This window comes from Aethina tumida, chromosome 7, assembly GCF_024364675.1.
Source record: "Aethina tumida isolate Nest 87 chromosome 7, icAetTumi1.1, whole genome shotgun sequence".
Taxonomy (NCBI): domain Eukaryota; kingdom Metazoa; phylum Arthropoda; class Insecta; order Coleoptera; family Nitidulidae; genus Aethina; species Aethina tumida.
In genome coordinates, this window is record NC_065441.1 from 5174154 (window position 1) to 5200061 (window position 25908).

Sequence of the window (25908 nt, forward strand, 5' to 3'; positions counted from 1 at the left end):
GTTGTATGTGGTGTGGTACAGTGGTGACCAGAAAAATAGCACAAATTACTATTTTAAGTTTAATTAGGAAACGCACACCTTTAATATTATACTCTGTCTTCCACAGAAAGAGTCACATAAACAGCATACTTCTGAAAAATATACTTAAAAATTGTTAATATTTTATTGGGTACCTTTTATCCGTTATAAGCTCCTGTAAACGGCGAGACAAGGATTCAATAAAATATCAGTAATGGTCTTCAATTAATAACCACAATTCATTTAAAATTTGATGCTTTTTGGTGTTTTAATCGACATTACATGTCGTTCCACAAGTTTTCAATTGTATTTAGATTAGGACATTACTCTGGCCAATGGAGAATCTGACCATTATGTTTTTTCTTTGAAAAACTTTGGACACATGCTTAGTATTATTATTATATATAAAAATCTATGTAATTGGTAAATTATCGTTGGCAAATGATCCCATTATATCTCTTATGATGTCCCCAACCCAAAACTTTTCCTCCACCTTGTTTCAAAGTTTTTATAGTATATATGGTATTTTTATTGGGAAGATGATGAATATAATTGTTACCTTCACCAACATTCTGGAGGATAATTAATACATTTTTTTATAAATATAAATTTATACATATAAATTACTTAAATTTACTTTTTGTTCTTATTGATACTCTTGCTTTAAAAAAAATTATATAAGTATCATAAAAGTATCATAAAAGTATTTTGTTTTTGATGGAACAATGTATTTTAACTTTAAAGGAAATGAATCATGCAGGGGGACAACTCCAAGGTGGTTTAAAGCAAATTGGGATGGTTGGCAGATTTAATTTTCCAAATTGTCACTAGTCGGTTGTGGAAGCGCTTTAGAGAAACTGGTAGTCCAACTGAACAGCATCCAGATCATTAGCGTTGTATAACAGCAATTCTAGATGAGAATATTCGACATTAACTGGTAAAAGGGAATATTTTCGTACAGTACTAGAAAGAAGTTACAGCAGTCACACAATGTAGCAAAAAGCAGATTACACGAAACCATCAACATTCTAGAAGATCAATAAAGTGTCAACTCTAACTAGAGTCAATTTCGGGACAAAATTAAATAGAATGCTATGAAAATTTTCATAACTAGGATGAAAATGATTAGACGGCAGTTTTATTCATTTGAAGTTTTATCAAGACCTGCACAATCACCAGATTTAAATCAGCTAGAGAGTGTGTATGTTACACAGTAAAGAATTTTTTCCACGAATGAAGAATATTCATAATGCCCAACAGATGAGAAGTTCGGATATACACTTTGTTGTTGATTAATTTAAATTACATTTGTTTCTATTCTAAATACTAGTAACATATGAATTAACTTTTTATGTTTGTATTTTAAATAAATAAAAATTCTATATTTTAACACTTTTTTAAGAAACTAAATTTAGAGATTTATAAAAATATTTTTAGACTTGTATGTGTACGAGTATATTCGAAGGGAATTATTGCAGTACAAGTGAAGCACTTCGACAACCGTATCAGTTGAATCTCAACCACTTCAGTAGAGCAATAAGTTTTAATGTAATGAAAGTTCCAATAAAAGTTATGTAGTTTAACATAAGAATTTAAATTTGTATTTTAATTTGTTTTAGTTGTAAAATATATTCAAGCCAATTCCCTATCATAACCTAGTTTGCTCCAGTTGTAAATATTCTATTTAATTCTTGTTTTATCAGAAGAGTAAAACGAAAACTCATTTTACTAAACAAATATATTTTTTATATACTTTGAAGGATATACACAATTATACACTTTTTTGACATACGAGGTCCATAATAAGTTTTGTTAAATAAAAACTAGATGTATCTTTAGAATGTTACAAACTGAACTTTTCCGTGTTTTAAGAATATAATTAAATATTATGTGAATAATTAACAAAGTTAATGAATCTCAAATAACACATAATTTATACATAAGCATCATTCTGCTTTAAAACTTCTTTAATAATTTAAGAAAAAATGTTTTAAAACTCTTGAAATAAGTTCATAATTAGTATATAAACAACCCCTCTTTTTTAATTAATACAAATTTGCAATAAAACTTTTCCATAAATTCTTTTAATTGGATACTCAGACAAAGATCGTTCTATACATTTTATTTAACATTTTTTACTTTTTATTTATTTGAAATTAAATTGATAAGAATATTAATCTATGATTCTAATGTTATTAAAGAAACTTAAATAAAACACCAATAAATTTACAATAATTTATTCTGGTTGAATATTATACATCAAAAACTGTGTGATTTGCATGCACCCTTAAAAATAAATAACAATTGACAGTAAACACTAAATAGGACTAGATCTAAAACACTTATCACCTTAATTGCTTTGCTTGGTTCATGAACACATCTGTGAACGATATCTCCGCACTTGCACGCAACTTTCGACCAAACTTCACTTGGTCGGCACGCTCGAAATGAGCTCCCTCCTTTTATAAAAAGGTCCCACTTGAGACAAACTCGCTGTCGTCTCCTTTTTACTCGTCGCGGCGCTTGATTCAAGCGCCTCCGAGTCCGGTATATGTCTAGTTTGGTGTCTCGAATCGGTGTACCGTCTTTTCGTGTACTTCTTCTTTTCCCGTTCGGCGACAGCGTTCGCCGTCGTCTTCGCTTTGGCCTCCACCTTGATGATTTTCTCGAAGTCCTGTGTCTTCGATCGCAGCACCGCATTTCCGATGTTGGAAATGCTGGCCGTGAACTTGGGCTCACGTTTTGTTGGTTCCGTTTCGTAGGTCGTCGTCGTTTTGTTGATGTCCGTTCCGCTGAACTTCCTCGTCGGCTGCTTGCTGATTTGCTGCACCTCCTGGGTGTTCGAGAACGACACCTTCTGGACGACCGGGCTGTCTTTGCTGGTGCTGGTGGTGCGTCTTCGTTCCGGCCTTTGGACCGGCACTTCGTCGGGTATGTAATTAACCGACGTGTTGTTGCTGTCTGGAGAAGTTGGTGGTGAGGAAGCCCAACTCGGTGGGGAACTGTACGGGCCTTGGTCTGCGATACTGCTGGAGATGGATGTGGGGGTGTTTTGAACCGGGCTGGAAAAAGTCGCCGACGATCCCATGGCTGAATCATAGCCTTGCATCTGCAATGTAACAATTTAAATGTAAAGTGAGATCAACGGTTTTCAATGCATATTAAAGTTCAAATGTTGAAACTTTAAAGGATGTACCTAAGTTGAAAAGTTATATAGATTTATCATCATATTTGAAAATACGAGTAGAGAAGTTGGAGCAAGAACGTGCGTTTCATGCTTAATGTCCAATTCTTATGCTGTGTCGTCTTAAAGGAATTTGTTAATATACCAGGCAATAAATTAACTGGAACAAATTTTAAATGTAATAATATATTACACAACATTCAAGTAACTACACTTAATGGAAAATAAACATAAGACATGACACTAAAAACAAACAACCAATAAAAACGTGAGTCAAGTAAAGTCTCCGTGATTTATCTAAAATAAACGGAATAAGGGATGTTGGTTTAATAATGCAATAAATGTGCCGTTTTCCTTTTATTGCCTATAAAAATACAGGATGGATCAGGTGGAATGTTTATATGTTAGTCTACATAAAATAAAGTTAAAAAATTATTACCAAAGAAATGGATCCAGTGATGGGTTGAACGTTAGAAGCCAAAGAGGAGTCGCTTCCGCTCATCGAAGTCTGCCTCCTCCTCGGCGGGGCAGTCGGCGTCCTCACCACCCCGATTGTCAGCTGCTGCCTCCCGTTCTCCCCATCTTCGATGTAAGGAATGTCGTCATCCACATTGTAAGCCTGTCCCTGCGTCTGCACGGGAATCGTCAGGCTGGCCGTTATGACGCCGCTGTTGTCCAAGATGTACGGCGAAGACTTCCTCCTTTCGTAATCCTCGGACATCCTTAAGGCACGGTTTAAGTCGCTGTCCGTGTGGGTGGAGCTGGTGCTTTCGATGGATGACGAGCGGTGTTTGCCGTATTGGTATTCGTCGTCTTTCTGTCCCCGCAGTTTGGAGATTAGGGAGATGGCCGACGAAATTCCACTAGACTCCTCGCTGCTACGTTTCCTGGTAGCCGATTCCTCTCGCCTGCGTCTCAAGCTCCTTTCGCTCCTCTCCCTTATACGATCCTTGTGACTGAAAGGAAAAAATAAAAGGAACCGTGTAAATGGAAAACTTTCAGAAAACATTAATAATGAATGTTCCAAATGATAAATATGTACTACGTTATGGAAATTAACTTACATGAATAAAATGGGCAGTAAATCAAACTGTCTAAATGTTTTCAAACAAACAGGATAAACTGTTGTTATTTATACCGCAATATTAATGTATTTCATATTCATTGAACAAACGTTTCCGTACAATTTACAGTGATATACTGCACCCCGATAAATTTATTGTGAATTACCGGATTCTCATGCCGACGTTTGGTCCTCCAGTGGCGGCTGCCTCGTGCAAAAACTCCTCCCTCGAGTAAGTTTTCTTCGGCTCGGACGGCGTGCTTCTTCCGTCCCCGTCCACGATGCTTTCAATCGACATTTCCGCCGTCGGCATCGTCGGAGTCCAAGGCGCCGAGTTGCTTTCACTGTCCAACTCATCAACGGACCTTAACAATTGGTTAATTGATTGTAATTAATCAAAATCTGTTTTAGGAACTTACTCATCGGCAGCTAGGCTGTTATCTTTTTTGGTCAGCAACAGATCTAGCTCTTCAGGGTTGGAGTCCATCATGTGGACGTAAACTTCGTCCAACAGAGCTGCGGAGACTGTGAACAACTGCTTGTAGTGGTCTATCAAGGTCCTAACCACGTTGATGATGTCGAAACGGTCTTCAGGACGATCTGCCGTTGCGTCTTTAGCTCCTGGTTTAATGCAATGTAGGATGTTTGGGGCGAATACCGTTGCCAGGTTGTTGGAATCCATTTTATTGCCAGGCAAATGTTCACCTAGAATTCAAGGATTCAATGAAATTATTGGTGACACTGACGTATGAATAGGACAAATTTGAAAACCTTTTTGGACAACACATCAAAAACAATGAACTTTAACATTAATAAAATAATGAAAATACTCTTATGTGTGTTTAATTTTGAATGAAACAAATTTACAAACAATACATTACGTACGAGTTGAAGAAGCAGGATTGTTTATTAAAAGCTTATAAAGCACTGCAAGAATAAAAACAATATTTGAATGTGTTTAATTAATTTTAAAAGTATTTTGTGAATAGTCTTTTAGTAATGTTAGAGCTTCTATTTAAGTCATTATTGCTTGGAACTCGAGTGTCGTTTGATTAAAGTCTATTTAATTAATCTGTTTCCAATTTCACTAATAAAAAAACAAATAATCATAAATTACCAGAAGAATCCTTTACATCGTCTGCGTACTTAGCTACAGTAGCTAAAAAAGCCAGTAACGTAAAGAGCGTGTCCCTATTCGATGGAGGTAATAGTTGTAAAAGATGCTGAAGAGCCTCAAACTGCAGTCTCCTATTGCGTATTTCTGAAACACGAAACACAACTTAAATACCACCCTATTTTTATTACGCAAATATGTTTCTGACATTGAAACGACTCTAGAAACTAAGACGATGCCATAAGCTGCTTCAATAAACCCAGCTCTATTAGCCGAGTGTTTCTCCCTGGAGATCACCATCCGAGAAACTTTAAAATTTACTTACTTTGTGTTTGTACGAACGCTTGGTAGAGATCTCTGCACAGAAGAGGATCAGGCAGGTCCCTAAGGTATTCTTTCAACAATGTCGCCACATCTTGCGGGCATTGTACCTCGTCCAGAGTCGTTTCCTTTCCGCAATCGAAGTCCTCTCTTAACTTTAAAAAAATGATATAATTATACGTTGTTGTTAATTGTTAATGGCTGTTGTTTACCTGCCGGACGCGTTTCTTGGAGGCGCTCACCCTGAAGATGCCTTCGATGTGGAGGCCGTGATGTTCCAAATGCCGGATGCATTCGTTTATGATGTTTGGAACTGAGGCTTCGTCCTCCATTGCTGCGCCGGTTATGTCAGCGGTTGAACCGCAGGATAATTTGTCCAGGAGACCCGGCACACTTCCCACCATCCTTCCTCTCGCCATCAGACTCTCGCAGGATCCTCGCTGGAAAATAATGAGCTCAATAAAGAAAATTTAAACCGATTATCCTGGAGTATGTAAAAAGTGAATTTGATATTTAGTGTAATTGTGAGTGGGCGTGTTTGTGACCGTAAGATCCAAAGAAATTGATTTCTTACGGGGGTGTTTTAGAGTCGTGCTTAGCTCAGTTTTATCGAATACGTGACCGGTCTGCCAAGAAGTACAAAATTAAACTCCAATGTAACTCCCCAGCCGCTGTTTTCCTAATCGGGGGATTCTGTTTAAAAAGTTTAATTCAGCTTAATATTAAATGCCAGCCTCATACAAATTTCCTTTTGACAACGCTCACATGGGAATTTCGCGTCCAATTTTAATTTTGGCTCGTAATGCACGCGTCGACGTAATCATATTTTAATAACGTTGGCGCTCAAAGACCGAATTGTTTTAATTAATTCAAATGTTTGTTATGTTAATATTTTGAAATTAAGGCCCGACCAGACGGAATAGGGGGAGAGCTGCCAACTATGTCATGACGTCAATGGAGTGATGCAATTGGAACATCAGTGACGTTTCACGTGGACGGGGACCGTTCGTTTTGCAATTAACTAGACAGGTCATTTACGAATCGCTTTCGGGACTATAAACTTGTTATCGCCCCACATTATTGCGATAAAAGACATATTTTTCAGACAACGGACCGATCTGCGATTCGGATCAACGCGGTGCACGGTAATTGGATTGGTCTATTTTAAATTTGATTTACGTAGATTTTCGCCTGGTAACAGTCTTTGGATTATGATTTTCTGGTGGTTTGATACAATGTAAATTAGATCGATTACTACGACGGTTTGTTTTAGTGGACCCATTGTTTTCTCTATTAACGATCTTTGTTCCTGGTTTATTTCAATGTACAAGATATGATGATGAAATTGCACCATTTGTTGAATCACTGCTTAATTTTAACAGAAACCAGAAAATTTTTAAATTGTTTTTCTTTTAGATAAGATAAATGTGATCTTTGTATATATTTCTTACTTGAATCTATTTATGTATACTGATATAATTTTATCCAAACTCTTGATATTTAAATATTGTAGACTTTAAAAATGGAGTAATGCAATTCCAATTTTTCAGTCATCCTTTACATATTTCAATTCAAAAATTATGTATATTTTCATATTATTTTTTGTTCTAACTCAAAATTTTAAATATAAAATTGTTTAAAAATTTATTCAATTTTATTATTGAAAAATTTTATTATTGAAAGAAACTGAAAGGAGTATAAAAATTTAATTCATTCTGAGAATTATTTAAAAATTAATTAATTATTTAATTAATTAGGCGTTTTGAACTTTAAATTTTAATACGTTTTAATCATTTCAGCTTTTATTAAATCAGTAAAATTGAGTAGCAAATTATTAATCAATTAATTTATTAATTAACTTGATTAATATTGTTATTTAAACGTATTAAAATATAATTTTATCTATAAATGCCTGCCTTAAATTAGTTTAAATATTTTATTTTTCAATTTATAATTAATTAATTCTTAGAAGATAACGATTATTTTTTTTTTTTCAGATATTTCAAAATTATTAATTTATTTACTTTGTTTTAGATAATATTGCTCATAATCATCACACGAGAGGATCTATAATTACAAATATAATATATATAATATAAATGGCTATTTTTATTATTTTACGTATTTTATGTATTGTATTTTTATATTTAACTTTTGTCTTTTAAATATTTTAGATTAAAAAATTATTGAGATATTGTTTTAGTTTTTATTAAGTTTTACATGTCACTTTTTATTGATAATTATTATTTAAAATGTTTGTATTTTAAATTAATTAACTTCTATGTTTATAATTTTCAAAATATTTGTATTTTTTGAAATTTAAAACAATTCTTACTCAATATTTAAAAATTCTTTGAACTATTGAATATTCCATATTCACCTTATTCTACTTTAGAAGAAATTTAGAAACACAAAAATATGTGAATAAACACTAATAATAATATAAAAACATATTTTAGAAAAAAATTTTAATTACATGTACATAAAGTCAAGTTTAAAAATTATTTAAAATTAATTATTTTATTATTCAATTTTTTAAATTTTAATATGTTTCACTCGTTAATATGTTAATTAATTTATTTTTTTAATAAAATTTCATTCTTGTTTATGTTGGTTTTTTAGAATTTCAAATATTTTTATTTATTAATTTATTTTAAAATATGTCATAAAAGCAAAAAAAATTAATCAATTAATTTGACAAATGTTTGTTACAAAGCATGTATTGAAAAATGTTTTTATTATTATTTAAATCGACAATTTCATTAATTTAATTTTTATAACGATTATTGGTAAATATAATAAATAATTATTTATTAATTATAATCGTTTTATAATTTTAAGATTATTTTAATGTATTATATATTTTAAATAATTATTATATATTTTAAATAATTAGAGTTACATTTAAATATTTTTGTTATTAATTACACCTAATTTTTTTAATGTGTCAAACATTTCATTTTTGGTAACATTTCTCCTTTTATTTTATTTCTTTTACATTTTTAAATTAAGTGTTATGGTTTATTAGATTATATTAGTTTATGGTAACAAAAATATTAACATTTTTCTGATGCATGAATAAAGTATAGTTAGAATTTTCACAGCAATATTGAAAGGCATATTTTTATTTGTTTTGTATTGTAACTTACTTAGAAACTTGTTAACTTTGCATTTCCGTTTCCAATAACTTAAAACTTGTTTAAACTTTTCAGAATCGATTTAAAAATATACCAACTAAATATGTAAAAGTACTTTAAAAATGCAAATATATGACTTTGATAATAGTGACCAATTTTCTAGTCACAACATGCTTTTCGTTTGCCAATTAGTAGATGTGTAATAATATTCCATCTGACGTATTTCCAATACTTGTTTATTTACAAAAAAAATTTAGCCTGAATATAATTTCGGATAAAAAGTATTCTCGTTACATTAAACTTTGGGCGTCGGCAAATAGTTGGGCATTATCCCCGATTCCGGTTACAATGTACGGTATTCAAAAAATTTGACACGAAATAACACGTGGAAACACTGCCTTGTTACACCTCCAAAATTGCTCCATTATAATTAGATTTTATGTAACCATGTTTCACTGACAAATTTATTAAAGAATTCATTAAAGCGGCCCAAGCCCGAATCGATTTTACATGTACCGAAAATAAATTGTAGCGAAGCTTTCAAAAGAAAAAAAAAACACTTCGAACTTGACCGTATTCTTCGTCCGTGCGAAAAACGTAATTAAAATTAAATTTGCACGTTTAATATTAGTGCCGGGCGTATCAAAAAAATACTCAAAAATAAACCGGCCGACAAACAATGTTCGCAAGGTAAATACCTTGACAATATATTTTGGAGGCGCCTCACAACGCCTCGTTTACTTACCGGCAGTTTCATCCGTGCGAACCGTTTCGAGATTTTTAATGGTGCCCGCCTTGACCATGTAAAATTGTGCGTCAAAAAACTAATCGGTTTTGCAATCAAAATAATTCGATTGACGTGCGCAATATTTTTGTCCAAGGAAATACAAATACGGGATCTCGTAAATAATGAGTTCAAAAGTAAATGGTCTCATCGAAAACGTGATTATGATCACGTATGAAACGAGATTACTTTATGACTGTCAATTTTTATATTATCAAGTTTAAAAATAAATAAATGTGTATGTTAATTCTATAAATAATCATAATCTCTTTGAGTTTCTGTTTATTTTTAAAATTTAGAGATTTATTATGGACTAAAAATATATAAATTGTTATTTTTAAGAACTTAAGAAGTATTTTATAATATAATAGTAAGTTGAGGAGAATTGTTTTGTTGTTTTAAAAAACTAACTCAGTATTTCAAATACAATAAAACTGTTTTTAAAATTGTATAAAATAAATTATTTTCAAATTTGTATTATTCTTAATTTTTTTATGCCTCAATTTTTTAATGAATTGAACATTTTTAAAAAACAAAGTCCTCTATTGAAAAATAATAACTTTTTTGAATTATCATAAAAATTCATTTCAAAATAAAAAAAGATTTAATACTAAATATTCCATTTTAAAATGTTGTAATCTTAAAACAATAATTTTCTTTTTCTTTTAATTTCGTTGACTTAATTCTTTCTTAAATTTTTATGATAATTTTACTTTCATTTAATTGATAAATTTTAATATATTGAACTAAATATTTTTATATATAATTTTTAATTTAAAATTTTTTTAATTTAATTGTCAAATTTCTATTTTTTAATTTAATTTGTACAAAAGTAATAATTTCATTATATTATAATCACAATATTATGTGAACAAATTATTGTAATTTTTTTAAATAATTATATTTACACATTTTTATAAACAGTTAATTATTATAAATATTAAATAATTACATTAATTAGTACATTTGATAACATAAGAAATATTTTATAATAATAAATGTATAAAAGTTAATAATTTTTAATTTCAGGAATACACAATTTGTATTAGAGAGATCTAATTATGGATTAAATAATAACAATAATAATAATTACTAGTTTGAATGTAGAAACAAGCAATACGAATTAAATACACACAGGTAATGGTTTCCAATTATGTGATACAATATTGAAACATATTGTTTGGTTAAAATTTAGTTTCAGTTCAACAATTTCAATAATTTAATAGATAAATTATATATCGTTTCTCCCTTTATTAAATTAACACGTGGATATAATTTATATCTGTTAAATTGATGAAATTATTCAGTTGAAACTAAATTACAGCCAAATAATATGTTTTAATATTCACTTAAATTATTTGATTTAGTTCAAATTGAAATTTGAATCCTGAAATTGTTAAAAGACTAAAATACAATACTTAATCATTTAATTATTTTTATTCATATATTTTATGGAATTTTTGAACTTTGAAATTGTCTGTTTAATGCATTAGATATTTTTTAACATAAGTTTTTATAATTGATTTCATTTAATAATAAGAAAATTAATTTTTATATTTAACTAATTAAAAACTATAATAATAATAAAAAATATGATTATATTATAATATTATTATTATTTAAATATATTTTTTAAATATTACAGATTTTTGAATTAGTAATGTCTAAATCGTTGTAACATATATTAATAAATGTTTATTAACCCCTTTTAATATTATATTTCCCAAAAAATTTGTATTTTCATTTAAAGTAATACCTAATTTATTTTAAATTAAGAATTAATTGTTAGTTAAATGTTTTTAGAAAAACACAAAAAAATCTTTAAATAATCGTTATATTGTCTGTTATTATTATTAACAAAGAGAGTATAAATTATTTACTATGTATGTATATACTTACTTCATCGCCTCGGGGCGAGTCGATGAGCGAGCTAAAGCTTGCCCTGGAACCATGCCGGTCGATGGTGGCGGGCGCGTAGTCGGCAGTGCCCGCCAGCTCCGCCCGACTCCTGAAGGGACTGGTGCCGGCGGCCGCCCTCGCTATCCGATCGTTCTCCACGCACTGCGTCAAAGGGATCCCGAACACCAGGCCGCCCGAGGTGCTTCCTTCTGTAACACAGGCGGCACCTTCCTGATAATGTTCGGTGCAATCAAGGGGCATTTGTGTTCAGGAGGGTGACTTTGTAAAGGGAAAAGTGACAAGGATGATTAGAGTGATTGGGGTTACGTTATGTATTTCTTGAATTATGATGTTTCTTATTTTAATATACAATGAAGTATAATGTAGGTTCAACTTTTGAATATATAAAGTGATTAAATTGAAACTCATTTTTATGCAGTTTCTTATTTTTTTTTTTTAATTTCTTATATATTTCTGAGTTTCATTATTTTTTTAAATTACCCAATTTCCATTTAATTAAAGTTGATAATCAGTGTAAAATTGTAATTATTTTATAATATTTTTATTGTATATAGTTTAATATTTTAGATATATTTATTTAATTTTAATATTTTATAAAACTTAATTAGTATTGTGTTGTAATATTTATTTTTTTTAATGTATGAGGTGTTTATTTGAAAAAATTAAATTCTACAAGATAAATATTAATATTTGATTGATTAATTTTAATTATTAATTTTAATTTTATAATTTATAAGATAAATAATTCTGTTTATTTTTTTTTAATGTCTTTAGTAGTTTTTTACTTTAATATTACATTCCATGAAATTATCATATTTTGGAAGTCCACAATTTAATTACATACATAGTTTTGTTCGTAATTGCGCTCATTCAACAGTTAAAATTAATCCAAAATCACTTCCTATAAAATGTAAATAATTAATAATTTTAGTGCGAAATTATGAAGACCGGTCTAAATAATTCAATTCCTGCCAAAAGTTACGGACAGGAATTTTGCACCAAACTATTTTAATTATAATCACGGACGAACGATTTTAGCTTAATTAATTTTGAATCAAAACTTTTGAAATATGACGCAATTAACGGGTGTTTTGTATTAAAATGTCAGTTAATTGGTTTAAAACACAACGCAATTTAGAAACATTATTGGTGCCATTATTTGTTCTAAATCCAGCTTTCTAATACCTAATGTTAAGACACTAAAATTTATTTTATAAATTCTCACTTTATTAAATAAAATCGATTTTGTACAGTTGGTTTTATTGAGAGAAAAAATGTATTGCTCAAAAATGGTGTGCTCAAAATAACCGAAGCAATAAACATGCTAATGATTTAAATAATTGCGTTAATAAATAGTCGATTTACAACAATTGCCGACAATAAATTATTACTGTTACAAGGACATTAATATCTTCGTTTAAATGTGTTTACAAAAATTCCCAGAAACGCCTGGCGGTTATTTTAAACGGTGCCAAAGTCTCAAATAAACACACACTGACTACCTGTAAAAAATCACACATGAGACATTACGTATAGCTAAACTATTTTCATAAAACAGTCTGACATTCGGAATTTCTACGCTAAAATAGATCCAGTCAGTTACTTTTTTGCAATTATGCTCCGCCATTATTTCGAATTTGCAGGAAATGCAGTTGTTCAGCAAAAATTTTAAGGGTCCCAGTATGCGTCAATTACATCGTAACCCCGTAACACCGTAAATAAATCGTTTCGGACGTTTACTCGAAGTGGCACATCAACATAAATTCCCCAATCTATTTATTTCCTGATCGTTTTTTAAGTAAACATTTATTTTGATCGTCCATTCCACCTAAACTGTCCGGCCTGATAGATTTTATTTCGGGGGGTTTTAAAATCTGTTACGTGAACGTGAAAATTATGAAATGTTCTTTTATAAATGCATCCGAAAATAAAATCAAAAAACTGTCATGTTCGACACCGAATCATGACAGGAAGAGAAAATTTGAGCAATATGTTTGGACTGTCTTCGACCGTTTCGTGTTTAAGTAAACACGATTAATTTTGTATTAATACGAACTATTTTTGGATTCAAACACTCTTAAAATACTCAAAATAACTTACAGGTTCCATTTAAATTTTATGTTAACTATAATAATTGTATTTTGTTGAGTTGTTATTTTGTTACAACAGAATCTGAAGATATTCTGATGTTATAATTCATAATTAAAATACAATTTTTTTGTATAAAGATCGTTTTATTATATACAATCAATTAACCATTTTTCAAAGCATCATCAATATTCAGTCGTGCTCATATTTAGTTAGTCTAATTTTCCACGTGAAAATAGGCAGAAATAGTAAACGAGTGAGGTTCAATATTTAATGAATCAAAAGCAAAATTTACAAAATAATGGAATTATGCCAGGAGTTCTGGCGAAACATTAATGGAAAAGCGTTTATCAAAAATATAATTTTGCCAGAAATATTATGTTTATTGACACAATATCTACAAAAAGGTATACAATAAATTTATATTTGATGTTTTGTAATTTTTATTATAAATTATTGCATAAAACTAAAAGGTTTTTTGACTTAAAATTAAGTGAATAACAAATAAAATTTTCAGATTGATTGTTCTTGTATAATATTCATACAAATTTTTTTAAATTTAAAATTTATTGAAAAAAAAATATATCCATTTTAATATTATTTCTTATTAGATGAAATTTTAATGTTCGTTTGATTGTGTTTAATAAAATAAAAATATTTTGTATATATTTGACAAAAAAGTCGAAAAATAAATCAGTTCATGTTTTATTTGTTTTATAAAGTATTGCATAATATGCATAATAAATAAATTTTTCATATTGGCTATTATTTATAAATCTGTAAAACAATATATTCTTGATTTATTACAGTTGATGCAATTCATACATATTAGAGCTTTTACTATAAATTATCGTATAAGATTAAAAGGTTTGTTCGACTGAAATTTAAGTGAATAATAAATATAAGAGTTTTCAGGCTTTATATTTATTTATTTTTTTATAAATCTGTAGTTAATCTATCCATATTTTATAATATTATTATATTATAATTTATACAAAATTTTAAAATTAATGTAAAAAATTATAAAGTATTTTTTTATATCTATACGATAATAATAAGGAGTATTGTTTATAATAATCTTTTTATTTTTTTAATTATTTACTAAAAAACTGTTCGTAACTTGTGAATAGCTTACGAAATTATAGTTTTTAGATACATATTTAATTATTTACTAATTAACTTGAACTAATGAATTAAATATTTTTATGACTCGTAATTGTTGTCATAAATTGTTGCATAAAATTAAGAAGTTTGTTCTACTGAAAAAGAATCCAAAGAACAGTTTACACAGTTATAAAAATTAAAATGAAAAATTTAAGGCTATAGAGAAGCCTCAAAAAGTTAAAAAAAAAATTAAATATACCATTAAAAATGAAATAAGTTACAACATTATAAAATGAACGAGAAACTTTAACAAATAAGAATTTAGAAACTATAGAATACTAAATATTTTTAAAATTTGATTTAATCATTAAAATATAAAAAAAAACATTTATTAACGAAGTAAATTTTTAGATAATGAATTAAAATTTTGAATTTTGAATATATTTTTTCCTTAAGATTGTCCTAAAAATTTATTGACTAAATTAAGTGACTATAAAATATTAATTATTCTAAAATATTATGATTAACAATTTAGAAATGATGTTAAAATAAGCTTTTGAACCTTCATAGTGAAGAATCTAAAGAACTCTAAGTTTTTAGTTACATATTTAATTATTTATTAAATAACATACATGAATTAAATAATGTTTTGTTTTGTGTCCACATTTTATTATAGTTTATAAAATCTTTAAAAGTTAATTTTATAAAAATTTTATTTTTTATATCTATATTTTTTAATTTGAATATTGTTTCTAATTATCTTGGATTTTAGACATTTACTGTTTTATTTAAAATTATATATGTGATTTAAAAGTTTTGTAGCATTATTAAAATGTGGTTTAATTAATTTATTTTTTATTTACTGACAATAACATAACTTTTATTTTTTTAATATTTAATTTATATATTTTTTTCAAGTATTTCCTAAATAGCTTTAAAGATTTTTCGTAATTTGAAACTAAATTTAAAAAAAATGGATTTTCAGTTACATTTAAATTAATTTACAAAATAATAAAAATAGTACACTATCAAAAAATTTTTATTGAAACAATGTATTTAATTTTTTGTATAGTTTATGAATTGAATTATGAAGAAAATAAGCCTAAAATTTTTTGGTTTTCGAATTATTGTAAACATTTTTTATGTGCATTTAAATAAATGACTTAAAATTAAGTTCAAACAATTTTGTAATAACCATTTAATCCAACATTTAAAATGAAGAATTTTATTTCTATTATGTTATCTATAATTATACGAACACAATTATACAATTATGCATAGTTTTGAAACTCCTTATAAACTTAAAACAGAATAATGTAAATTTCTTGGCAATGAATTCGCCCAGTTTATTTATAACGTAAATACCAGAAGGTAATTTTATATCGGATTAATTAAATTTTTGTGTTAGGGAATAATAAGGGGCCGTGTGGTGAGCGGACTACCCACACGGATTAATCAATTTTAACCGTGCCTAAATTTGATGACAGAAGTTGGCATGAACTGTCAAACGTCTCGAAATTTTTCTTGTCCCTGTTGCAACTTATTTCCATTATAAATTATAGCGTGATGTTACAAATTAAGTTGTAACCGAGTTAATTAATTGTGTTCCGATAGTTTAATAAGCGAAAAGTTATTAAATTATTAACTAATTGTGTTTACAGTTCGTCCAGTGTGTCCTTGACTGGTCTTTAACCTGTTGAAACGTCTGGTTTTTCGAAAATAGGCACGTTAAAAATATTCGATTATTTATTGGTTTTATTGTAATAGAAAAATACAAGTGTTTTAAAATGGAAAATATATAAAATTTTACAATAAAAATGAAGTTTAGAAATTATTCTATTATTTAATAAAGCTTGAATTAATATTTTATTCTGTAACTGATAATAAATTTTTGTTTCTTTAATAAATAAAATGGCTGGGCTTAAAATAAAAGAATAAATATTAGTTGAAAATATTTATGTAACTAATGAAAACGGGGAATTGTGATTTAACTAGTTTAACTAGAAATTAATTGTAAAGGTACTCAATCTTATGATCTATTTTAGTTTTATGACAGTTCCAACACTCCTTGGAAAGAACTAATTGTTTATCTAGTGACAAAAGAAAACTTTCAATTGAAACCAGTCTATTAATTACGTCAGACAGTTTGGCTTTCCTCGACTGACGGTTTTAAATGGAAAACGATCAATTCATACTAATTGAATTCGTGAACGATACTTGTTTCATGAGAACAAAGATAATAAATTACGTTCAGGAAGATACGCAGGAAAACGCATGTTTTGTGCTCAATAAAAACCACAAAACATTGAAGCGTTGAATTTAGAAATTTACTGGTAATAATTGTAACTAATATTTCCGGAATACAACAGCAATAAAATCCAACATATTTTTACACTCAAAACCCTCTTTGGCGGTCTTCCATCGAATTACCGGCAATAAAACGGCACTTCAGCCTCCAATTAATATTTTTTATTGTCCAGGGAAAATAATCCGGCACATTGTGTCACAGTTTGGCTCCTCAGGGAGTTGTATCACGTGCAGGAAGTGTAGGTCTGGAGTTATGTGGAAAAAGTAGTGGGATTAATGCAGTTTGCTTTTACCTTTTTCGGCGTCCTTTCGGCTCGTATCAAATATTCCCGTTGTGAGTGCCTTCCTTTTGAGCAGGTACGGCCGTCTCTTCGGTTTGCTGACGATGCCGACGTTTTCTGAAAACCGTGCAAAACTTGGGGTTAACTCTTTTAAATTGTGTTAAGTTACAAAAGAACAGACGTGCAAATATGACTGGACGGCGCACAACTCATGAAAGTCATTTTTTTTCCATTGTTTGTGATATTTTTGAATCGATTTCGGCAATGTATAATAGAAGAAAACGTGATAATCGAAGGAAAATAAACTTTGGTTGTTGAAAAACCTTTAAACCAATAAATACACAATGTAGTTTTATGATTTGTGGATATCTTGTCATCGTTTCGAAATAATTCACATGCGCCTGCACCATTTTAACGTGGGACTGGGAATGATCGGAATTTTTATGGGAGGAAGATTTAGTTAAACTTCGCTGGAAATTCTAAATGTTTGAACTATTAATTGAAAGTTTATTAAATATATGTAATATTACTGAGTTTTATATAAATATACGATCTCAAAATTATAAATTATTAAATGGAAGTGTAGAAATTTGAACATCTAGATCTATCTAAGTATCATATGATTTTAAAAATATATAGAAAACTATTATAAATAAGAAAATAGACAATACAAGATGAGAAATTATTTCAGAAAACTAAAAACATTAAAAATAATTAATTACAAAGTAAATTCTTAGATAATGAGTTATAATTTTGAATTTTTAGAATCCAGTCGACCAAAACACGATTAGAAAAATTAAAAAAAACATATTTTTTCCTTAAGATTATCCTAAAAAGTTTATTGATTAAATTAGTAACTATGGATTATTAAATATTGTAAAATATTATATGTATTTAATGCTTAACAAATAAGTTATGATGTTGACGAAATAAGCTTTTGAATCTGGATATTGAAGAATCCAAAGGGCAGTTTGGAATTATAAATATTTAAGGCTTTAAAATAGTCTCAAAAAATTTAATGATAAAATTTAAGTATTCCATTAAAAATTAAATAATAAATATTATAATATTATAAAATTATAAAATGTATGATAAACCTCAATAAATAAGAATTTAGCAACTATACAAGATTGAACATTTTTAAAATTTGGTATAAATATTCAAAATTTGTTAGATAATGAATTAAAATTTAAAATTTTTAGAATACAGAATTCAAAAGACGATTAGAAAAATTAATATATATATATATATATATATATATATATATATATATTAATATATATATATATATATATATAAATTGTCCAAAAAAGCTTATTGACTAAATTAAGTGACTGGAATATTATTTTTAATATTATATTATTATTATTCTGAAACATTTTGTTAAGAAAAATTTAAGACATATTATAACGAATAAATAAGTTTAAATATATAAATTTTTGATTCTTGATATTGCAGAATCCAAAGGATAATTTGGAAATACAAAAAATTCAACAGAAAAAAAATTAAGATTGCTTCAAAAAGTTGAAAGATATATGTATGTCGTTAAAAATTAAATAATTAATATTGTGAAGTATTCAGATAATAAATATTTGAAATATAAAAATTGTAGTGCAATTAAAAATATTTGAAATAAAGATAAATTAGTAGTAAAGTTTAAATAATAGGAAACATTTTCAACAACAAACCACTCAAAAATCTAATTATTTCTGAAATGTTATATTATAACATTTTTGGCAAAATTACGTTGGTAACGTACATAAAACGGCATCCATAAAACAGTAGAAATATGTCCGAAACGAATTTTGATTGCAGTAAAACAAGCAAATCAATCCAGACTTATAATCACAGTTCACAAGGACACGTGTATTATTTATTTGTAAATCGTGTTATTTTTACTCGTTTTATGTTGTAACCCTATATTTATGTATTTTCTTTGTAGTTATATTTTAAATTTCACTATTTTTAAAATTCGCTGCTCTATTTTCACGGCTTACCTGTTGGGACTTTGACGTTCACTCCCAAGTTTAAGGCTTGCAGTTTGGCTATTGCGACAGCCTGCAGGACTTTCCTCTCGACGTCGGTCAAGTTGAGGAGGGACGTGTCGTTCAGGACGACTTGACGACCAGTCACGCTGTTCCACACGCAACCACCCTGAGGAAAAATATATTGCAGGATGTCTCTCAAGATATTACTATCTGTCTTATTTATTTTCGTTCAAGTTTATTATAGAATAAAAGGCAAAATCTTTATTGGATAAGCTAAAATTGATGCAGTCACAACAAATGTCTTTTTATTCTACAATAAATAAATAAATAAGTTAATACATAAAACAGTTTTTCAGGCATAATAATTATTATTATTCCAAATGTATTTTAAACTTATTTTTTATTTTGTTCATTATACTAATTATGTTAATTTTACGCTACAACCACCTGTTATTGACCTATTTAAATTATAGGTTAGTGATCAGAGTAAAATTCATTAATTAGTGAAAGACACAAGGTTAATAGTGTTCATTCATCTTTCAAGTGTCAAACGTTTAAAAAATAATTGGATCATTCAAAATTTTGTTATCCAACTGGCCCAACATTAAAAAACATGTAGCTCCAATAATTATAACTACAACCAGAAAAAGAATTAAATAAATATGTAGAAATACACACACAGACATATTTCATAGTAATATAACATGTATCATTCTAGTTTTGCAGATTTTAGAGTATACTCACTATATCATAAACAATCCCCAAAATCTCGGGCACGGGTTTTTTAAACACCGCATTATAAATAAAATCCGTTTGGCATTACGAACAACAAAATAAAAAAGAATATTTTATAAATAGCGGTGCTGTATTGGAGCACATTATACACATGCGATGAGATGATTTTATTAGTTGGGATAATATTGGCCCGCTATCGGTATACATAAATATAAATTTCGCGGTTAGTCATCGGTGCATATCCCTGACACTGACACAACGATTACTATCAAAATCAAATTGTTATTTTTGTTGAAAACGATTTTGACCTGTGTGGCGTGTGTGTGTGTGTTTTGACGTGAAACTACGAATAGATTTTATTTTTTTTTTTTGAAATTATAAGAAAAACAAGTTTTTGCATGAATTTAATATAAAAAATTACTTTTAGTTATAACTAAAACATTTTTTCTTTGTTGTCTTCTAATCTTGTGCCTTATTTTATTAATTTAAATGATTATACTGTCTTTGAATATTTATTTTTTAGGAAATAATAACTTTATTTAAACCTAACCAATCTATACTTAACCTAAACCAATGTTTTTTATGTATTGTTACTAATTTAATTAAATTGATGATAATAATAATTTTCGAATAATTAATTTTTGACAAAATGTTTCAATTTAAACATATTCTGATATGACCTAATCTAATTTACTCTAACACTCTCTAAACTCCACTTAGCATAACCTAATCTATAAATTATCTAATTTTATTAATACAATTAAATTGTTCTATAGTTGTTTATTCCTTAATCAGTGATCAGTTAGATCCAACTCAACCTAGTCTAATTTAAGCAAGCCTAATTTAACCATCCAATAAATTCAATGGTTATTTTATTTATTTATTACTAATTTAATGAACTTGACTGTAATAATGATATTTGGTTAGTTAATAATTGAAAAAATGTTTTAATTTAGACGTAATTAGATTTGACCTAAACCTTACCTAGCATAACCTAATCTATAAATCTAAATGTTATTTTATTTGTTTAATATTCATTAATTTAATTAAATTGTTGATAGTACTGATCTTTGGATGTTCAATCCAATCCATGTCAACTCAACCTAGTCTAACTTAAGCAAAAGTTTAATTAACATATAAATTTAAATGTTAAATTATTTATTACGAATTTAATTAAATGGACAATAATATTAATTTTTGAATAGTTAATCCTTGATAAAACCTGTTCTATGCAAACAAAACCTAAACTCCACCTAGCATAAGCTAACCTATAAATCTAAATGTTATTTTGTCTAGCACATTTAATAATTTAATGAAATTGTTGATAACATTGATCTTTAGTACTCAATCCTTGGTAAAAAAAAAATACAATTTAGATCAACTCAACCTAGTCTAACTTAAGCAAACCTAATTTAACCTATCCTATAAATTTAAATTTTATTTTATTTATTACAAATTTAATTAAATTGAGGAAAATAATAATTTTTGAATAGTTGATTATTGATAAAACCTGTACTACCTCAACAGAACCTAAACCCCACCTAGCATAAGCTAAGCTATAAATCTAAATGTTATTTAATCTTGAATTTTTATTAATTTAATTAAATTGTTGATAACACTGATCTTCGGATATTCAATCCTTAGTAAAAAAATACAATTTAGATTAACTCAACCTAATCTAACTTAAGCAAACCTAATTTAATCTTATAAAATTAAATGTTATTTTATTTATTACGAATTTAATTAAATTGATGATAATAATAATTTTTGAATAGTTAATTCTTGATAAAATCTGCCCAACCCAAGCAAAACAGAAACCCCATCTAGCATGAGCTAACCTATAAATCTAAATCTTATTTTGTCTAGTACATTTATTAATTTAATTAAGTTATTGATAATTCTGATCTTGGGATATTCAGTCCTTGATAAAAAAATACAATTTAGGTTAACTCAACCTAGTCTAACTTAAGCAAACCTAATTTAATCTATTGTATAAATTTAAATGATATTTTATTTATTACGAATTTAATTAAATTGATGATAATAATAATTTTTGAATAGTTAATTCTTGATAAAACCTGTTCTACTCTAACATAACCTAAACTCCATCTAGCATAAATCTAATTAAACCACTGACATTGATCTAATTAAATCATCTTTGGACCTTTGAAAAAACTTAACTAACTTAGCCTAATCTGACTTAACCTAACCTAGCCCAACTTAACCTAACTTAGCCCAGCTTAACCTTGAACAACTTACCCGGACCTTTAGAGGTACATATTTATGTAAAAATCTATCAGAAAATCATTATAATTCGCGTCCTTGATTTAAAATAACATTACCAATGTAATTTTCTCCGAATTTTAAACAAAAAAAGTAGTTTTCGAAACGTTCTACAATCAGTGTTACAATAAATAAACCAAACTGCGTGAATTGTTCCATTATGATTAAACCTTACGTTAACAGTTAGTGCGAAACACGTTTTCAATCAGTGTTTGGATGGTTCCAAAACCATTGGCAGCTTTGAAGTCGCAGTTTTTCAACCTCGACGTGAAAACATGTTTTTCATTAGACCATCGAGACGCGATATATCTTCATCCTTGCCTTGAATCAAATCCTACGAGTGTTTCGCTCAGAATGCAAAAACCGCATTGCCTGGAATGTTTGGCGCGTGAATGTTATTGTAAAATTCGCGGTTTGTTTCATTTACAATTAATTATTTGTCAAATCCGGTAAATAAAATATTGCGGGCCACAATTTACGCAAATAGAAAATCTGGTCAGTATCAATCGTATCCCATTTTCTTTTATTTTCGGAATCGCAAACACGAGATTGTGTTGCAATGCGACTACTATTTTTAATGTCTAATAAGTTTTGTCCGATTTCATGCACGTCAAGTTGCGTTCCTTGTTTCTCAACGTTGTTGTTGTTGTTGGTTATTGTTAGGAGCACGTGGTGGCAATAAAACCTTTTAAAAAGCAAAACCTGGCTTACCTGTGGCGTCCAACTGCATGGCGTGTGACTCGGCCTGGTTTGGCTCTTGGACCTCGACCGGAAGATCTTCTTGGTGAGCCTCCCGCCAGGTATGACGCTGGACGAGGACTTGCTCTTCTGCATCGCGGCCGCCGTCACTGCTGAAGAACAATTCTTATCAGTTTTCTCGTGTTTGCCATGCAACAGGGAGCTTAAAAACGAATGACTGGCGCTCTTGTGGGGCGGCGGTGACGTCGGCGTCGCCGCCTCCACCACCCCAACGTCGATGCTCGATCTAGAACTAGAAACGTGACTTTCCGCGTCCGAAACTTCCGCAATCTCTTGGAACTTTAGGTCGCGATAGGTTAAGATCCATTCTTCGTTCGTCTGACAGCCCTTGTTCAAACCGTCATCGTCGCCCGGTTTCGTTATTTCACCCTTAGCCTTTATGTTACGCAAGTTTCTGTCGTAATTTACGCGCTTGAATCTGTCCGCTTTTTCCGTGTCCACACTTTTTTTACGCGCCATTCTTAGGTACCTTTTAATCGTGTCACTAACCGATTGTGAAACGTCATCGTTGTCAACACTACTTCTTCTTCTGTTACCTCTGCTATCTTTATAACCCGCATCGTCGTATCTTTCAGCTAAAACCTTCTTGTATTCTTCCTCGCAAAATCGTAATTCTGGTTCTGTTATTGCCAAAGTTTGAGTTCCGTAATCTCGGTAAGTCACCTCGAACGTCTCACTTTGCACTTCAATCAAAGGTGGTGGATGAGTCGTTCCGGTTCGCCTTTCAATCGAACCCGTTGCCTTCAGATCATAACTGGGCATTTGAGAAGGTCCACAGCCATACCTGGTGGTATAACCAGTTCCTCCCCTTGATCCTCTAAATCCTTTAGTCTTCCTCAGTTCGAAATACAATTTTTCTAACGCTTTCCTGTCGGTTAGCAAATCTGAAACTATTTTATCCCTATTCCCTGTAGCACCGTAGTATCTGCTCAAAGTTTCCGAAAGACTTTTCTGCACGTGGTCGCCTTGGAAGTGAATCTGTCCGGGCTTGTAGTAGCCAGGAAAAGAGCTCGTTTGTCTGGAGGCCATGCTCAGGTGCCTCTGTAGCTTGTCGACCAGTTCCTGATAGTTAAACTCGTGGTTGAGCTTCGAGTGGCCCGGCTGATCGGCGATTTTCAGATAAGTCTCCAGCATACTCACGAGCTGCCTTTCCTCCGGGTCGGCCGGCAAACTCTCCGAGCTCAACTTAATGGGGTCGAACAGGTTGTAGTCGCTGTGTTCCGTCGGTTGGTTGAGGAAATCCTCCTTCATCTTCTTCAAGTCGAACTTCCCCGTCGTGGTGGGATAGATGTCGAGCCTCGACGGCCTGTCCGGCCTGCCCAGCACGATTTCATCCTCGCTGCACGCCTTCCTGCAACTGCCGCCCTTGATCACCTTCCTGCGCTTCTTGCGGAAGCCCAACGCGCCCGGATACGAGTTTTTCCTCCACAACAGAAAGCGGTTCTCCTTCTTGCACACCTCCTGGAAGTAGGCCTCGATCTTGGGTATGTCCTCGGGTCTGTTTTGGGCGCCGTCCGGGATCAGTTTCCTGCCGGCGTCCGCCATGTACCTCCACGTCTTCCTGGTCAACAGCCATCGTTCCTTCGGCTTCTTTTTCCTGAAACTTTTGCCCATGGTGAGGGAGTAGTCGGTGCTCTCCGTGGATGCACTTCTGCCTAGGGACTTTCGTTTAACACTAGCGTCCGCCATCTTGGCCAATGGGAATTATTCAACGTGTTGTTTTGACACGGATTTCTCTGGACATTTAAAATTGTTTTGCCCGTTCAATTCATGCTCGTGATTTAAACGGAAAGTGTCGCGGATTTTGGCACTTGCACAAAATATACTTGGGTACTGGTTTTATTATTTATTTCGAACAATAAACATAGGTGTTAATTTCAATAATAATTCTTTGGAAGTCCGCACAAATCCAATCAAAAATCGAATATCACTAGTAATAATTAGTGTTTACTGTCACCGATTGCATAAATTAAATCACAGTTCAATCACACTCAATTTTAAATACACATTGCGCTTAAACTAGGGCTGAAATACCGACTTTTTTAGGGTTGCGATCGGTCGTTGGCAAATTTTTTTTTGGGTAACGCGTCGCTACTTAAACTTCGCATGTGGACCACTCAGAACTGAATCGTTTTTAGTGAGAGCGGCAAAGTTTGTTCAAAAATATAACATTTGGCAACTGGCGTATTTGTAGTAAGCTAGACAAAGTTAGGAAAATATATAAGATAAATATTAGGTGTATGGGCGTGAATAATTTTCTCTAGACAATAAAAGCTCGGGATCTTCTTGTGGAACTGGGACAAACTGACCTTGCCAGTTTTTTTATATTTATTTATAATTTGTTGAATTTATTGTAGTACATAAATCGGACAGGCTGAATGTGTTAATAACACATATTTCGATGTTAAATATAATTGGCGATTAATTTTATTCACTAACTACGATCATTAGTCTTAACAACCGAACTACAAAGTACATTGTTGTGCAATTAATATTTTTCATTTATAAAATTTTATAAATTATGTATATATAAATTTAGATATTCAATTAGGAGTTTAAAAATATACTAAATTATTTTAATATATCTATCTTCAAAGTCGATCATTTAAAAATAATTTATATTTATATTTTTCATTAATTATTGCTTGTTTACGTGAATTTTTATAATTTTTATACCTTTGAATAAGTAGCTTATAAATAACTTATAAATTGTATTTTTTATTAATAATTATTTAATAATAATTTATTTATTTAATATTAATTATATTATTTTCTCTATTATAATTGTAATAATTTGAAAAAAAAAATATATTATGAAATCC

General features: G+C 29.7%; 1 protein-coding gene across 1 annotated transcript; it reads right to left on the bottom strand.

Moving 5' to 3' along the window:
* Positions 1-2239: 2239 nt before the first annotated feature.
* LOC109598980 (uncharacterized) lies at positions 2240-25228 on the bottom strand. The gene is made up of 11 exons (XM_049969602.1): positions 23039-25228; positions 19319-19475; positions 17334-17438; positions 11521-11729; positions 5913-6140; positions 5705-5855; positions 5383-5526; positions 4685-4970; positions 4433-4630; positions 3642-4158; positions 2240-3127 (listed from the first exon to the last, which is right to left on the bottom strand). Exons 1-11 carry the CDS (start codon positions 24773-24775, stop codon positions 2444-2446), a joined length of 4416 nt encoding a protein of 1471 aa, XP_049825559.1. The 5' UTR covers positions 24776-25228; the 3' UTR covers positions 2240-2443.
* Positions 25229-25908: the final 680 nt, after the last annotated feature.

Bases quoted from the DNA above. Each gene is read 5' to 3' on its own strand.
- LOC109598980 (XM_049969602.1), bottom strand. From the start codon at position 24,775: ATGGCGGACGCTAGTGTTAAACGAAAGTCCCTAGGCAGAAGTGCATCC. The intron at 19,476-23,038 runs GTAAGCCAGGTT...ATTTTTCCTCAG, and splicing joins CATGCAGTTGGACGCCACAG to GGTGGTTGCGTGTGGAACAG. The intron at 11,730-17,333 runs GTAAAAGCAAAC...CCTGTGTTACAG, and splicing joins CCGAAAGGACGCCGAAAAAG to AAGGAAGCACCTCGGGCGGC.